This window comes from Micromys minutus, assembly GCF_963924665.1.
Source record: "Micromys minutus genome assembly, chromosome: 25".
In the NCBI taxonomy this organism is placed as follows: domain Eukaryota; kingdom Metazoa; phylum Chordata; class Mammalia; order Rodentia; family Muridae; genus Micromys; species Micromys minutus.
The window spans coordinates 3,949,453-3,965,895 of record NC_137960.1 but is presented as its reverse complement, the minus strand read 5'-3'; the positions used below and the strand labels follow the sequence as shown (position 1 = coordinate 3,965,895).

Genomic DNA, 16,443 nt, shown 5'->3' with positions numbered 1-16,443 from the left:
GCCCCAGGGACAGGAGTCTCCCTACTTTTTCTTCCCAAATGGGTCAGCATCTTTTGTCCCCCAGCCTCTTACCTTCCAAGAAAGGATGGAGCCAGCACCACCCAGAGCACCCGGAGGGTTTTGTTGTTGTTGTTGTTTTGTTTGAGACAATGTTTCTCTGTGTAGCACTGAATGTCCTAGAACTCACTCTGTAGACAGGCTGGCCTGAACTCAGAGATCTGCCTGTCTCTGCCTCCGGAGTGCCACCACACCTGGCTGGATCAGCAAGGGTTAAAGGCACCCTGCACCCCTGCCTTCTGCCCCCAGCATTTTATTGTCCCCTGAAGAATGTTTACTCCTGAGGATGAGCAAACAGTGCCTTGGCATCTGTCATTTGGGATTGGACTTGGGTGGGGGAGGGGTGGGCTCTACCCAGGCTTCCATCTTGCTAGGCCCCAGCTGTCTCCCATCCCCAGGCAAGAGGCACCCTGGCCAGAGGCAGGCTCAGCTCTGTTAAACTGGTTTCATTTCCAGCCAGTCCCTCCTGCCTCTCAGGAGACCCTTAAGTCACCCACTTGGATGTCCCAGCTGGACCTGGGCCGGGCTCAGAGCTCAGGCCCGGCTGGGGAATTCTCAGAAGGGTAGGAGGATTGCATGCTTAGACTGGGGAGCAGACACAGCTCCACAGAGGGGAGATATGGGAGACCAGAAGGGCAGTTCCCACCAACGAACATTTCCAAGGCTGCCATCTACCCAGTGACAGTTGTGAGCTGGCATCAAGCCATGGCTTCTCCTCCTCTGTTGGCACTTCCCTATTGGAACCTTTCCTGGCGTAGACATTTCCCAAACCCTTTTTGGAAGCCTCATTTCAGGGCTCCCCCAAACAAACTGGAACAGCTGATGTGAATAAGAGGCCACCACTTGGACTCTAAGATCCCTGGGCTTGGCAGGGAGGCTGTTTGGGAACTGGAGGCAGAAGACCGCCCTCAGCCTTACAGACATTTCGAGGCCAGTGACATGAGACTCTTTTATTATTTGATTTTAGATTTGCTTTGTGTATGGGCGTTTTGCCTTCATGTATGCCTGTATGCCACATGCATGATGTGGATATGACCCATGGAGGTCAGAGGTGTTGGATGCCCTGGAACTGGAGTCACAGAAGGTTGTAAGCTGCCATGTGGGCACTGGGGATGGAACCTGGGTCCTCCGCTAGAACAGCCGGTGATCTTAACAGTTGAGCCGCCTCTACAGCCCAAGACTCTAACTTGAGCAAAGGAAAGACAAGAAAAAGAAAGGAATGAAGGAGAGAGAGAGATTGAGGGAGGGAGGAGGGACGAGAGGGGGAGAGAGAAGGAAGGGAGGCTGCTTTATACCAGGAAGCACAAAGTTGCCCCCTGACCTCCACATATATGCATGCTCAGGCCTGCTCACGGCCACCCGCTCACTCTGTGTCCCATACATTTGTAAATAAACACAATGTAAATAAATTGCTTTTCAAAGTGAAGGGAGATAATGAAATAAGAGAGAATGGTCCTGTTTGTTTAAGAGTGGACTTCAGACGGGGATGGGTATCAAGGTAGATGGATGGCCATGGCAGCTTCCCCTCCCTTAGGGGATGGGAAAGTAATGGCCAAGGGGTGCTCTCTCTTTCTCTCTCTCTCTCTCTCTCTCTCTCTCTCTCTCTCTCTCTGTGTGTGTGTGTGTGTGTGTGTGTGTGTGGCCCCATCAGACTGCTAGGGTCAGAGGAACCTTTCAGATATCCCACAGAATGGGGGAACTAAGCAAGCCACAGGGAAGAAGTCTCAGAAAAGACCTAGCTGAGGTGCAAGTGGGTATCAGAGTCTCAGGGATGGGCCTGGCAGGGCATGGCGTGCTGGGCACTCCTAGCTTGCCAGTGCAGAAGCTTGCAGGGGGCCTCCTAGGAAATGTGTTCACATCAGGTCAAAGCTCTAGGAGAGCAAGAAAGACCCAGTGTCTCTCCACAGGAGACCTGAGCAATGGCTTTTTAGAATTCTGCTTTAAAATTCAGATCTAGGGCTGGAGAGATGGCTCAGCGGTTAAGAGCACTGACTGCTCTTCCAGAGGTCCTCAGTTCAAATCCCAGCAACCACATGGTGGCTCACAACCATCTGTAATGGGATCTGATGCCCCCTTCTGGTGTGTCTGAAGACAGCTACAATGTATAATACAATAAATAAATCTAAAAAAAAAAAAAACAAAAACAAAATAAAACAAAACAAACCCAAACTCAGAACTATTTAAAGATCAAGTTCACCCTTGGACCATGAGTTTGGCTCTTTATTTATTGGCTGATTGCTGGGCCAGGTATGGAAACACAACCTCATACGTTAGACAAGAATGCTACCAATAAGCCAAGAGCTACGAGTCCAGGATTCTACATGCCCAGCTCTCCTGGCCAGTGCAGTCAGAGTGACCTTTTATCTGAGGCCAGAACCTCAGCAGCTTCCCTTGGTCAGGACCTGTGCCCTCAACTGCCCAGCCGGGTCAGCACTCTTGCCTCACACAGTGCTAACTCCAGGAGAGACATCTCCACTCTGAAGACCCTTCCAAGGGACCACACAAACCCCATGAGGATACACATGACTCAGGTGACAAGTCCAGGCAGGGTGACAGAATTCTGGTTTTATCGACAGCCGTACGGTCACAACTGATAGATAGATATATATATTTGTATTTATACACCTTTAAATTACACAATCATGTACAAAACAGGTGCATTGCTGAGACCATAGTATGTCTCGGAGTTTCACAAGTGTTGGGACTAATGATGTCAGAAAGCCTGGGGTGGCAGACGCAGTGGCGGCGGGTGGTAGGGTAACCTGGGCTCCTCCTGGAACCAGGCCACAGGATGGTGGTTAACTGGGGATAAAACACATCACTGACCGAGCCCTGCGGGGTCCCGTGCAGCATCAAGGGGCCCCTGGGGAGTACAGGTTGGGGTGTGGACACGGCGAGGGGTGTGGTCTAGCCCAAGGTTGAGGTTCCCTGACACCAGCAATAACAGGTGGGACTCAGCTTGGGGCTCTGGGGACTTCTGGAGAGGGGGAGACCCTCCCACACTGGGATGCTGAGGAACTTAAGGACCAAGTCTGGTCCCAGATGGGGGTCCTTGAAGGTGGTTGTTTGTAAGGGATGGATTTTCCAGTTCCTGCCCGTGAGTGGGCAGCTAGTATACTGAGTGGGGGTGGGCCTGGGGTACTGTCAGGGCCACAGCCCCTCCCCAGGTGCCGAGAAGCCACTGGCGCAAAGAGGGGGAGCCCAGGCCCCAAGGTGCAAACATGGCGGCTTCTTGTCTTTCTGAGGTGAGGGTGAAGGTAAGAGCTGGAGAATGCCTGCCATCTGGGGAGGCAGGAGGAGCTGTGGAGAAGGGGGTGAGGGGGTGAATCCTGCTTCTTGTCCTGAGGGGCCCAGGACCCAATCTGGGCTGCAGCTGGAGCCCCCTAGGATGAACAGTGACAGGGAAGTGGACGATGACAGCCCTGTCCCTTGGGTGCTATGCTCCCACTCCTGTTCCTGAGGGAGAGCTGGTCCAACAGAAGCCCTTCCACAGCCCTACTCACGAGAAAGGGGTGGGGAGGTCAGAGCCCCAGTGCTTAGGCCCATGACCTGACAGTAACGGGAGAAGCAGCAGAGAGCTAAAAGGTCCTGGAGAACATGGGTGGTATAATCTTTCCCTGGAGACCCAAAAGGCCACCAGGAGTCAGAGGGTGTCCTTAGGCCAGAGGCCTGGCAGACAGACACCAGCGGTATGAGACTTTTCTCAAATCTGTGTTCCCAAAGGTCCAGAGAAACAGCCTCTTAGCACTTTCCACTGTAAGAGGTCTTAGCCAACTGTCTTGTTCCCCACCCCACCCACCCAAGGGAGAGCTCGCCACCTACTTTCCAACCACAAGCAAGGGCCCCTGTGTCCCCTTCCACCCCCAGAGTTCTTTAAGGGAGACTCAGGCTTAGAGAAATGGGAGTGGGGGGGCTGCCAGCATTCGGGGGGATGTTGGGGACTAAAAGGTCAAGGATAAGGATAAAGATATAGTGTCTATCCAGAGTTTGTTCTTCACACCAGCCTGAGCTGCCAGCTTCCCCTTACAGTGCCAAGCTGGATGCTTCCGAGTCCGGTGTCTTCCCCGCGCAGGCCACGTGAGAGACCTGGCGGCTCCCTTGCGCCCCTGAATCTCCTGGTTGGCCAGGTGAGAGCCCTGTAGATTGGCCTCCCAAAGGCTGATGTTGACACAGTGATTAGGAGGGTTGAGGCATTTCTGGATGACCATGAAGGGAGGGGGACGGGTTGCCAAATGCCTCTTCCCTGGGGAATGGGAGGAGGTTGCTACTGTTGCTGGCTTTGCCCTGGGCTTCAGGGGAGGAGGCTTTGCCCAGTGCCAAGGTCTCGGGAGACGGGCAGGGTCTCTGCAAGATGCTTAGTGGCTCTGAGGAGAACCCCTTCTGTCCACCGGCCCAGCTAGGGTTTTCACCCCTCAAAATGGGCTTGGCATTGGGAGAATTGGCACAGCCTGGACGGTCTGTTCTCCCTCTTCCTCTGCTGTGTGACAGGGATGCCATGACTCTGTCCCTCTCACCTGCCTTCAATTCTGGGGAAGAGAAGAGACCCTCCCCCACCAGACACTTCCACAGAGAAAGGGGACAATTTCTCTCCCCCTCCCCCCCTTACTGGTCTGGGTTCTAGGAGGAAAAGAGCACCCCCAGGGCCGAGTGGAAGACTAAAGATTGGGGGCCCTTTAAGAGAAGGGGGATTAAAGAAGGAGAGAAGAGGGGACAGGAGAGTTTAGGAAGCTGGGCTCAGGTAACCAGGGCAGCTGCTGGCAGCTGGGGCAGAACAGGGTAGAAGGATCCAGAAGATCTCCCTCAAGACTCAGGAGACTCTTTGGTGGACTCTGTAGACCAGATGTGACACCGGGTTAAGTCCCAAGATCCTTGCCCACGCTGGGGGTGGGGCCATCGTCCTAAGCCCCACTCCCCTGGCCTCCAGGTAGGCTGCAAACGCTGTCTCTTCGTATTTCCTCTTTTTGTTCTGTTTTGACTTTTAAAAAAATAAAAGCTTGATCGGAAAATATGTCTGGAACTCTATGGTGAGGGGAGGGGGAGGGGGGAGGCGGTGGACAAGGAGTGAGAGGAGTCGGGAGAGCGAAGTAGCTATATGGCCTCGACGTAGTTGGCAGGGTAGAGGCCCAGCTGCCCGCTGTCCAGCCGCCCGCGGCACCAACCCTGTTCGTCCTCCTCTCCTAGCTTGGTGAGCTCATCTCCTGGAGAGGGCGACACGGGGACACTTTGTTAATGCATCTCTCTGCCCAGTGCTCCATCCGACCTACCTACACTTCAACTCAGGGCTACAGCCCCACTGAACACCCAAATGCTGCCCCATGCTCCTGAATCGGCACCTCACAGGGTTTCCGTGCTCTGACCCCTTACCCTTACGCGCCAATCCTTGAAAAGTCTGTCTTCAAGCCAGACCCTTGCACTACCCAGCCCAGGCCAGGCCTCTCCTTCAGCCCCTGCTCTCTTCCTACCTTCAAGCCACACCCAGTATCCTCCCCCTAGTCCCCCTGCTCCACCCCTCCCCCAGCGGAGCCCCTCCCCTCCCCCAGAGGAGCCCCTCCCCTCCCTCAGACGAACCCCTCCCCCCTCCGTACCGGCCTTGAAGCTGAGCTCATCCTGCTCCTGACCATCATAGTCATAGAGCGCCCGCACACGCACTCCCTTGGCATCATCGTCGAAAGGGTTGGCCCCACCGTTGGCCTCGTTTCCCCCGAAGGGGTTTCCGCTCTCGTCGTCTGACCACTCGGTGGCATACGGTTGGCCTCGGTCATAGCTGCTAACACTTAGGTGCAAACGGAGACCTCTCTCAGTGGCCTTGACCCCATCCGTAAGAACATCCTCTCCTAAGCCCGAGCAGGGCTCCGGATTCTATAAGGCTGGAGCTGAGGTCAGATCCGCGGGGCGGGGTCCCAGCCAGTGAGCCTCAGCTTGAACAGTTTGCATTAGGATGTCAGCTAGTGGGAAGGAGGACCCAAGGGCTGTGTGTGTGATCCTGTGAGAGACACTACCCCTAAATACGAGACAGCTTTCCCTGGTTCTGAGGTGTGACACGTTGCCTAGTCTCTCTGGACTTAAAACGCACACATTTATTCCTTCTCTGACTGGTCAGAGGCTTGAATCCATTAACGTAAGGAGGGAGGGTGCTTAGATTATCCTGTGACTCACTGCAAGGTGCCTTGAAGGATCACCCACCTGTTTTTCAGAGGACACATAGTAGCTATGGTCTGGGGTCATTTCTTGTCTTCTTGGATAAAACATCTAGCCCAGTGTGTGGGTCTCTCTCCTGCCCAGGAGCTCCATGGGAGGTACTCACCTGCCACGGTCCCCAGCCTGGGATGTGGATTCTACAGCCCCAGTGGCATTGCTCAGGGTAGCCCCCTCTGCTTTCTTAGGCTGTTTCTCCTTCTTGGCAGTGGTGTGGGGAAGGTCTGGGTTCCACTCCTGGAGGTGGGGGGAAGTCAGGCTTAGGGGTCTAAACCGGCAGTCCCCTCCCAACCTGCCTAGGATTCCACTTCAGCACCCTGGGCAATCCTCACCTCGAACTGCGGCCAGTTCATGGGCATCCCGGGGCCACTGGTGCTGCGGAACCACCTGAGGTCCTCCTGGGCATCGGCCCCTCGGATGGCCTGCTCCAGTTCTCGGTAGACATGAATGTAGCTGTATGGGAGGGGGATGGTGTAGGCTTTCGTCTCAGCCCACTCAGAGGCCAAGATGCTCAGCAAGGAAAGCCCCTCCCTCCATTTTAAAAACTGTGTTTATTTTATGCATATGGGTGTTTAGTCTGCATGAGTAGGTGTGTGCCGAGCGTGTCCTTGGTATTCTCGGAGGCCAGAAGAGGACACCGGATTCCCTGGAACTGGACTTAGGAGTGTCCTCAAGCCACCCCTGCTGTAGGTGCAGGGGATCAGTGTGTAACTACTGAGCCGTCTCTCCAGCCCTTTCTTAAAAAAAAACTTACTTTGTTTTCTTTTGATACAGAATCTCTTTATGTAACCGTGGGAACTCATAAGAGATCTGCCTGCTACTGTTTCCCAAGAGTGGGGATTAAAGACATTCAGCAGGATTTTCTTTTAAGATGTATTTTTATCCGGGTGTGCACGTGAGCAGATAGCAGATAGCACACGTGTGTTAGTGGCCTTAGGTCTGGGTCACAGGTGAGCCTCCTGATGTGGGCGGTGGGAATCTAACTCTGGCCCTCTGTAAAAGCAGCAAGTGCTCTCTACTGCTGAGCCGTCTCTCCCCGCGAAGATTTATTTATTCTTTAATTTTATTTTATATGCGTGTGCCTGTGTGTGAGAGTTGTGAGCGTCCTCAGAGGCCGCAAGAGGAAGACAGACCCTCTGAAGCTGGAGTTACTGGCAGTTGTGAGCTACCTGATATGGGTGCGGGGAACGGAGCTATGTCTTCCCTCCGGCCTGAGCAGAACGCTTTCTGGGGAGCAGCGGTGGGTGCATGCAGCCCCAGTGGCCTCACCACTGGCACCCAAGCCTGTGTTTCCACGGAATCTGCTGGGCATCGGCTCACCTGTCCAGAAGCTGCATCTGCAGGCTCTTACCGGTTCTCCCTGTGAGTCCTCCCGCCCCTCCAGGTCACCGGGCCTGGGGTGTTGCACTCCAGTGACCCAGCGTGCCGTGCCTGGTACCTGCTGTTCTCCGCTAGGTTGAGATGCCGTTTGATATCTAGCAGGACTTCCTTCAGGAAGACTAGCCGCTTCTCCTCAAACTGCTGACACTGCTCGAAGACCTGCTCCATCCCCTCCATGTACTGCGGGGTGGTCTTGCCCACATCTTCCAGTACCTTCTCATACTTCTCCTGAGTCTGCGGGTACCGGGGTGGAGCCTTATCAGGCCTGCAGCTCCAGCCAGCACCCTCAGGACCACCCCGCCACCACCACCTCCCCACAGGACCACCTTTTGCACATCCTGTCTGCATTTGTCCACTTTGTCCACGAGTTTCTTCTGCTGTTCCGGGGTGACCGACTGCTCCGTCTTACTGTTCATCTCCCGGGTCATGGCCAGCTTCTCCTCCTTGCAAGCCAAGTGATAGGCCTTCTTGGCTGCTTCTAGCTGCGGGGAGAGGGCCAGGGTGGGCATACATGTGGTCACCCATCAGCAACACGTGCCTGCCCACTCCACACCCCTCCACTGTGGAGCTGCCCTTGTAAGAGGCAGGGGGCTGTTGGTCCTGACTTTGGCTCTGAGGCTCCGGCCTATGGGCTCATTTGGGGTTGCTGCCCCTCTTGGCACTGCAGACGTGCCAGGCATGAGAGGGATCTTGTGGAGGCAGCCGGCTGTGTGCTGGGCACATCACATACCGTAGTACCAGAGACCGTGTGTGGACAGCTCTTTCTGCAAGATGCGGGTGTTCCCTGGTGGTAGCCTCCCCATGCACAGATGCCCTCCTGTGACCCCGCCACCCTTGACCTGGCCAACTGTCCTGCTTGTCTGAGGTACCTCCTTCATCTTCTTAGCCCAGGGCTTCTGGGCCTTTCTGAAGCCATCCTCAGCCTCCTTCGTCTCCTTGAAGCCGCCCATGATCTGCTTGTGGTAGGCTTCCTTCTGCCAGTTCTTGACTTTCTCCAGGTCCTCGTTCAGCAGGCTGTTCTTCACCTCCTGGTGCAGTTCGCTGACTTTGTCTGCCTCTGTCATCATGGCACCCCATGCCCTCTCCAGGCTGCCATACTGTGGACCTGGAGGAAATGTCAGCGAGTTCCAGGGAGCCCCCCAGCGCCCAATGCCTACATTCCTCTCCTCTTTGGGGCTTCCTGCTTTCTTCCCATGGCCACAGAGATATTTTCCTGCAATCTCCCCGAACTTCCATCCCTCCTCTTAAGACCCAGGATGACTGCTTCTGCCAGGAAGCCTTCCCTGATTGTCCCGCTCTCACACTAGCCTGCAACCCCCTACGGGTTCTTCTCCAGCGTCTGTCTTGCTTCCCACTTGGTGTTTCCCTTTTCGGAGTGTGCCTCAGGGGTCTCTGCAGGCTCAGAACAGGGCTGGGCCCAGGACAGGTGTTCTAGGAAAGATGCTGAACCTGAAACTGGGGAAACCAGCGGAGAGTGACAAGGATCTAAGCCTCTGGGAAACAGACCTCACATTCCCTTGCTGCTAGGCAGTGCAGTCCCCACGAGGACTGGAGACTCTGAGCTTGAGCACAAGGAAACCTGAACTTGAAACCTCTGCTTTATAGGAGCCCAGGGTCCTGGCAACGGGAAGCTCAGTGTGCTTTGGTTTAGGCCCTGGACCAGGGCAGACCACTGCCCTTGTCCACTGTGTACACAGAGGTGGGGTGTGGCTCAGTGGGTGGAATGCTCGCCTAGCACACAGGAAGCCCTCTGTTGGATTTCCAGCACTGCCTAAACCAGAACTGCTTACTGGGGTGTCAGAAGTTCAAGGTCACCCTAGGCCCCTAGGCTGTTTAGAGAATTTGAGAGCAACCTCTCAAAAAAAAAAAAAAGTGTATGAACTATTTCTTTCTAAGATTTGTTTATTTTATGTATATGAGAACTGTAGCTGTTTTCAGACACACCAGGAGAGGGGCATTGTGAGAAGAAGTAGGTGTGAAGTGGTTGCTAGAATCGAACTCAGGACCTCCGGAAGAACAGTCGGTGCTCTTAACTGCTGAGCCATCTCTCCAGCCCTGCTTGATTTTCTGTGTAGTCCTGGCTATCCTACAACAAGCTCTGTAGACCAGGCTAGCCTCAAGCTCATAGAGACCAGCTTGTTCCTGCCTCCGAGTACTGGGATTAAAGGCGTGAGCCCCCACTGCTCAGCTTATGCATGAGCTGCTTTAAGTGTTCTGATTCTGACAGAGCAGGAGGGTGCATGAGCAATTGTTCTTGATATTTGGAGAGTTTGAGAAGGGGGGTGATAGGGCTAATTTCCCTTCAAATCATTCATAAAAAGTATGCATATTAATGGAAAAGGCCTGTCTGGCCAGCTTGGTCTAGACAGCAAAACCTTAAAGAGGAGGAGAGGACGCATTGGAAGTGGCGGCAGCATCCAGATACGGCGGTACACAATTTAAACCCAACACTCACGAGGCAGAGGCAAGTGGAGTTCAGTGCCAGCCTGGGCTACATAGCACGTTCTAGGCAGTTAGCACTACACAGTGAGCTTCTGTCTCAAAGTAGTGGTGGAGGGGTGAGAGGGAGAAAGAGAAGCTAGGCATGGCTGTCCACACCTGAAATCATCGATTGGGGAGGGGGGTTGAAGAATCAGGACCGCAGGGTCTTTCTCCGTCGAATATAAAGCTGGAGGCCAGCCTGGGCTACATAAATTTCTGTCTCAAAATTAAGCCTCTTCTGGGCTGGAGAGACGGCTCCGCGGTTAAGAGCATTCTCTACTCTTCCAGAGGTCCTGAGTTCAAATCCCAGCACCCACATGGTGGCTCACAACCATCTGTAATGGGATCTGATGCCCTCTTCTGGTGTGTCTGAAGACAGCTACAGTGTACTTATAGATATAAACAAATAAATCTTTTTAAAAAATTAAGCCTCTTCCAATAAATAAAAAGTTGTGTGTGTGTGTGTGTGTGTGTGTGTGTGTGGTGTTTAGTCTAGAGTCATACAAAGCAGGAGAAAATGGAGAAAATGAAGAGACCCGCTTTGGTCCCTTTGGTCCTTTGGTCTTTGGTTGTGAAAGGCTCTGTAGCTGGAATGCTGGGTGCACCGGGGCCCGCCCTGGGGGACCCGCTAGAGCCCGGGGGTGGGGCACCTTTCTCGATGAGCTGACGCCAGCGCTTGGCCCAGTCGGTGAGCTGCTGCGCGTACGCCTTCTCGATCTTGGCGCGCTCCTGCACGCAGCTCATGAGGTCGTTGCACAGGCGGTGCCCGTCGTCGATGCGCTTCACCGTCCGCTTGTAGTTCCCCACCTGGCGTCGGAGCAGCGAGTGACCGCGCGGTCCCTGTGATCCCGGCCCTGGCCTGCAGGGGGCGCGCCGCCTCCCGCCTCTTCCCGCCCTCCACCTTGCCCCTCCCCTCCTCTGAAGCTTCCTGGTTGCTGGCAAAAAGCAGATTGGGGGGGGGGGGTTTATATAATTTGGACTTGGGCTATAATGAATTATTCATTTTTGCCCTTGTGAGCTAATTCTATTATATCTACACGAGTCATATAAGTTTGAACGGAGCTGCTGTTTCTCGACACAATATTATGTTTTGTGGGCACCTCTTTGAGCACTTATTAATCTAGGCCTGCCAGTTTCTGTTTTGCTTGCCAAAGCCAAAAGCAATATTGTTTTTTTTTCTCCAGGGCTCCGAGACTCTCAGAGGCTCCTGAAATGCTGGCTTGTAGTCTCATCCCTACCTCTACGGGGTATGGGGGTCTCCTGGCTCACCCTACTTTCTGGTTTAAAAGTCCTCCCCTGCCCACCATGCAGAGGGGTACAGTGGGAACGGCCGGTAAGCCATGACAACCATACAGTATAGCGGATGCCGGTGTGTAGGGCTGGAAGTCATCCAGTCTGCAGGCTTGGACCTAGAGTATGAAATGTTACAGGCATATTCTGGGGCCGCTGCTTGGCAAGAGCTGGGGGCATTATTCCTAGCCCTGTTTCAAGACCTCACCTCCTATTGGACACTGGGGTTTTTGAAGGGGTCCAAGGGAGTCTGGGTACAAGGCTGAGGTCTCGGGTTGAATGGGGGACAGGCGGTAGCTCCACTTACCTCCCAGAAGCTATCGGTGATCTCCTCTGAGGCCTCATCGTAGGAGCCGGACATGGTGCCACTGAAGGGGGCTGGGCAGGTGTGGGTCTGCAGTTAGCAGGCTTGCTGCTCACAAGCTGCAAGGGCAGGAGAGAGATCAGAGGTGAGGGAAGTGGCCCTGTTCCAGGTCTGTGTCCCTGACTCCCATGGAGAAGGAAGGTTCCCTGGGATGAGCCTCAAATTGGGAAGGGGGCTTCCTGGCAGGGCTTACCGTTCTGAGGATAATCTGAAGTTCCTGATACACATCTCAACATCTCTCTCCACACTTGCTCCTCCCGCCTCCCAGCTGAACGGTTCTCATGCCGCCTTCTACAGAAGCCCTCCCTCCCGCCTCCCCAAGCCTTCTCTCTACCAGTGAGCACCAGTGGGCTTCCTTGCTGAGCACTGTTCCCCTCTGCTTAGCCTGACCGCGACCCAGCTGGATCCTGACACTAGGTCTGGATTCCTCTGACTCCAATGCAGAGCTCCTGGTCTCAGCCCCTAGAGCCCCAGCCTCTGCCACACAATTCCCTGGAAGCTGACAGGAAACCTCTCTGTCATTTACATCCTGATCTAGGGGCTCCTTCGATTCTTCCACTTAGGCCCCTGTCCATCCGCTTTGACCATCCTGGCCTTGTCTCAAGAACCCCATTAAGCTGCTCACAAGCCTTCCCCCACATGTATGAGCATGTGGCTTTCTGGCCCTGGGGTCACACTGTGATCTATACAACATGCCGGGGTGCTGTGTCTGCCCTGGATCTGTCACCAGACATCACAGTCGGCCAATCTAGGCCACGGTCTGCCCCAGGGACCAGGGGGCAACCCCTCCCCTACTGGGCCTCAATCATCAGGAAACCACCACAGAGGGCCAAGGGGCCTTCAAAGAGGCAGCCATGGCTCCTTGTCTGTGCAAGGCAGCCATGGGAACTGTACTGTGAACAGTGCGGTATCTGGGTTAGGGTGGCCTACCTCCCCAAGCTTCAGTTCCTCCTAGAGAGGGCAGGTACACCCCATCTCTTAGCAACCACTGCCCCTCAGACTCAGGGCAAGTGGGACCAACCCACGAGGATCCTTGGTCAGGGATGCCCCGCCCCCAGCCTCACCTCTCCATTTGCTCTGGCCTGGTACCCAATCCCTGTAAAGGACCCAGTGTGGCTTTCCTGTGTCACCTGGGACTGAAAATCTGAATGGCCACAAGCCTCTTCAGCCAAATTGGTGGGGAATTGGATGACATGTGACACTCAGGCTCACCGGACAGAGGTCCCCCCCCACCCGACCCCACAACACTGCCTCTAGGAAATTCATCTTCAGGGTGCCAGGCAAGCGTATACAAGCTGGCCCACTGCAACAGTGTGGGGTTGACACCAAAGGCTGGGAGTGACCCGAATCCACCTCTCTGGGGCTAAGTAAAGTACAGTGCAGACAGCTCCCACCCCATCCTAAGCCACGCCTCCAAAGTAACGTGTGCAGATCAGCCTATCCGGAAAGTATATATAAGAGAGAAACTATTTGGGGAAGGCCACAAAACATAATTGAAAAGCTAGTCAGCTCCAAGGAACGAGTAAGGCTGTTATCACACTGGGTCCAGCGGGAAAGTGGAGGCAATTTTCTTGGTTTATGGTTGATGTGGCAATGCCACCCCTGGGCAGGTAGTCCTGGGCCCCGTGAGAGAGTAGGCTGAGCAAACCTGTAAACAACGGTCCTCCATGTTTCCCGTCTCTGCTCCTGCCCAAGTTCCTGCCTGACTTCCCTTAAAGATCAACTGGGACTGGGAAGTGTCAGCCAAATAAACCCTTCCGTCCTGCGTGGCTTTTGGTGGTGCAGACATTCAACACCGGCACTCAGGAAGCAGGAAGACATCCCTGAGTTTGAGGTCGGCTTCGTTTACATAGGACACCCCTGGCTCAAAAACCGTGTTTATCGCACCAATAGAGAGCTAGCTGGAACACAGATGCTTCGGAGATCCAGACTGAGGGCCACAGGTCTGTACGTGCGTGCTCTACCCACTGAGCCACCTCAGCACATGAACTATATGTCAAAACCAAAACAAAGGTGGTATGGCAGGGGCGGTATTTAAGAGCACTGGCTGCTCTTCCAGAGGACCTGACTTCAATTCCCAGCACCCACGGTGGTTCGCAACCAGCTAGCTCCTGCCTCAGGGACCCAATGCTCTCTCTGGCCGCCATGGGCTCTGTCTGTAATGTTCATACAAATGCACATGCAGGCAAAACATCCATCCACATAAAGTAAAAGAAATTAAAAAAGAAAGTTGAGTGTGGTGGTGCAGACCTTCAGAGGCAGGAGGACATCTCCGAATTTGAGGTCAGCTAAGTTTATAGAGGACATCCAGGGCTACATAGCTTGACCCTGTCTCGAAAGCAACAATCCGAACCAACCCCACCCTCCAGCCTAAGAGGAAAGGATGGCCAGCTGGGAGTTCGGCTAGAGGGTGTCCCCTCAGCACACAGTAGGGGCAGTGTGGCTATGCCCTGGTGTGTCAGGCTAAGAATGCACAGGCCACAGGCAGCATGGCTCCCTGGGCTCTCCTGGACTCCCAGCTGAGGTAGCATGTGGCCCTTGAAAAGTCCATTCTCAACCCTCCAGGCTTTGCTGGGAAATGACTTAAGAGTTAGATGAGGGGATGGAGGGATGACTCAGTGGTTAGCGATGCTTGCTGCTCCTCCAGGTGACCCAAGTTCGACTCCCAGCACCCCATGACCAGCTGGAACACCAGGCACCGCACACACAAATATACGCAATATACATGATCAAAAACAAAACAGTATTAATTAAACAAGTGAAATGAATTAAGAAGCCCAGCCCATGGCCGACTCTAGGTCCTCCGAATCCCAGCCCCTCGGGGTCCGACCCATGAGGGAAAGTGGTTGGGGAGGCAGACAAGGTGGGGTAGTGGAAGCAGGGTGACATCAAATTAGTTCTCAGTAGCACAGACAGACAGGAGCACGCCAAGGCAGGAAGAGCTTCCTCTCCCACAAAGCGCCACGTCTTCTTAATGACAGGGCTTTCTGTCAGGGGTCAGGAAGTGGACGTGGCCGGCATCTGGCACTTTCTGTAACATGTCCAACGGGCTCCTGGACTTTCTAGACAAGAGGCCACCACACCCAGTTTCCCTCCAGCCTTTCACCATCAGTAACAACAGGTGGTCATCGCCAAGTCACATAGAGGGGGAAATGCACAGCCCAGAGATGTCGCTGTGAAGAGTGTGTTCAGGGCATGGGAACGCGACGGTGTATGTATGGGGGTGGGGGGTAAATGTAATTTCATGGGGACCAGCTGCCCAGCACTACTTCAGGCCATGAGGGTCATGGTGACAGCCAGCCGGCACCAGGGTTGTCTGTCCTATGTTCTGTACACGGCGAACAGCAGCTGGAGGGCTTGACTCTGGGGCTCATGTCCGATGCCCACCTGGTTAGACTGAAGGGGCACACAGCTGGCACAGTATGTTCTCTGTGCATCCCTGGGCAGAGTCAAGGGTGGGTGGCTTTGGTAGTGGCGGATGGAGCCCTCCTACAGCGTGCACACCCAAGTCCAGCCAGCTGGCGGGGGGCGGGGCAGGAAGTTGGGGGCAGAAGAAAGAGGAAGCTGCCAGGCTGCTTCCTTGCCCAACAGCATGGGAACCCCAGCTTCCCCAGCCCCCTAAGGCTAGGGATAGGAAATGCACACGTTTCTCAGGCATTTGGACCAGAATTCAGAGCAATGCCAGGATGCTATGGGTTCCCCCGAAGAATTGCCACGCCCGGCTCCTCCCAATTGGTGACGGAATGTCCTGGGATATCAGAGCATCAGAAGCCGTGTGAACTGACAAGTCACTCTCCTTCTCGGCCTCTCTCATGCTAGGCTGAGCTGCAGCCCCTGGCACGGTTGGTATCAGGCTTGGCCGTCGCCAGCTGGTATTTCCTGGGTGTGCTGGTGTACATGCTAGGTACGTCATCTACATGGACAGATAGAGAAACTGAGGCACGGGGCAGCTAAGATGGCACATCCAGAGCCACTGATGTAAACAGTGAATTGCATCCGACCCTGGCCACAGCTATAGTCCCCGCAGGACTGGTTCCTTCTGAGCCCCACCCCTCAGGAGGTGAAGAGGAAGCCAGATACGGAGGCATCGGGGAACCAGAGCCTTGCTGAGCTCTGTGGCAGGTGTCGCAGACCTTTGCACACAGTTCAGCTGTCTCCTCAGAAATCCTTAGGGGAGGGACTTGCCGTCCCTTCAATCATGAGAAGACCTAGTGTCCCAGTTAGGATTTGACCCTGGCAGAGAAGCTGTCCACTGTAGTCTTACAACACAGAGGGGAGCCAGCAGGCTAACTTCAAACTCCTTCTGCACCTCAGTTGTCCCATCTGTAAAAAGGGCTGTTTCTGAGGTCACCCTTCGTTATTCATTGGCTGCTCCTAGTGTGGGTACTATGACAACCCTTTCAGGGGAGCCCTCTGTGAGGCCAGTGCACCCTTGAATGGGGCTCTGACTACCACCTGTCACCAGGAAAATCCTGGCTACATCTCTTAATGGGAATGGAATCTCAGTTTCCCCACATATGAACAGAGGCAAAAACACCCGTGGGTTCTGGTCACCTACGGATGTGCTTGCCTCTTCTTCACATGCATCCTCTTCCTCCACAACCCACGGAGATAGGCTCTTCAGTCCTACAGGGCAGGTGAGGCTCAGAGAGGTAAAGCAGCAGGCCAAGGTCACA

The 16,443-nt window shown here is 54.4% G+C and overlaps 1 protein-coding gene across 1 annotated transcript in view; it reads right to left on the bottom strand.

Moving 5' to 3' along the window:
* Positions 1-3,876: 3,876 nt before the first annotated feature.
* The window catches only part of PACSIN1 (protein kinase C and casein kinase substrate in neurons 1), a 44,159-nt gene continuing 31,592 nt past the window's right edge, over positions 3,877-16,443 (bottom strand). Inside the window, exons 2-10 of the mRNA XM_080937677.1 lie at positions 11,711-11,826; positions 10,764-10,920; positions 8,502-8,737; positions 7,959-8,114; positions 7,691-7,866; positions 6,585-6,705; positions 6,362-6,489; positions 5,643-5,830; positions 3,877-5,255 (exon numbers count right to left, since the gene is read on the bottom strand). Of these exons, the coding sequence (XP_080793803.1) occupies positions 5,146-5,255; positions 5,643-5,830; positions 6,362-6,489; positions 6,585-6,705; positions 7,691-7,866; positions 7,959-8,114; positions 8,502-8,737; positions 10,764-10,920; positions 11,711-11,764 (1,326 nt within the window). The 5' untranslated portion in view covers positions 11,765-11,826 and the 3' untranslated portion in view covers positions 3,877-5,145. The remainder of the gene's footprint in view (positions 5,256-5,642; positions 5,831-6,361; positions 6,490-6,584; positions 6,706-7,690; positions 7,867-7,958; positions 8,115-8,501; positions 8,738-10,763; positions 10,921-11,710; positions 11,827-16,443) is intronic.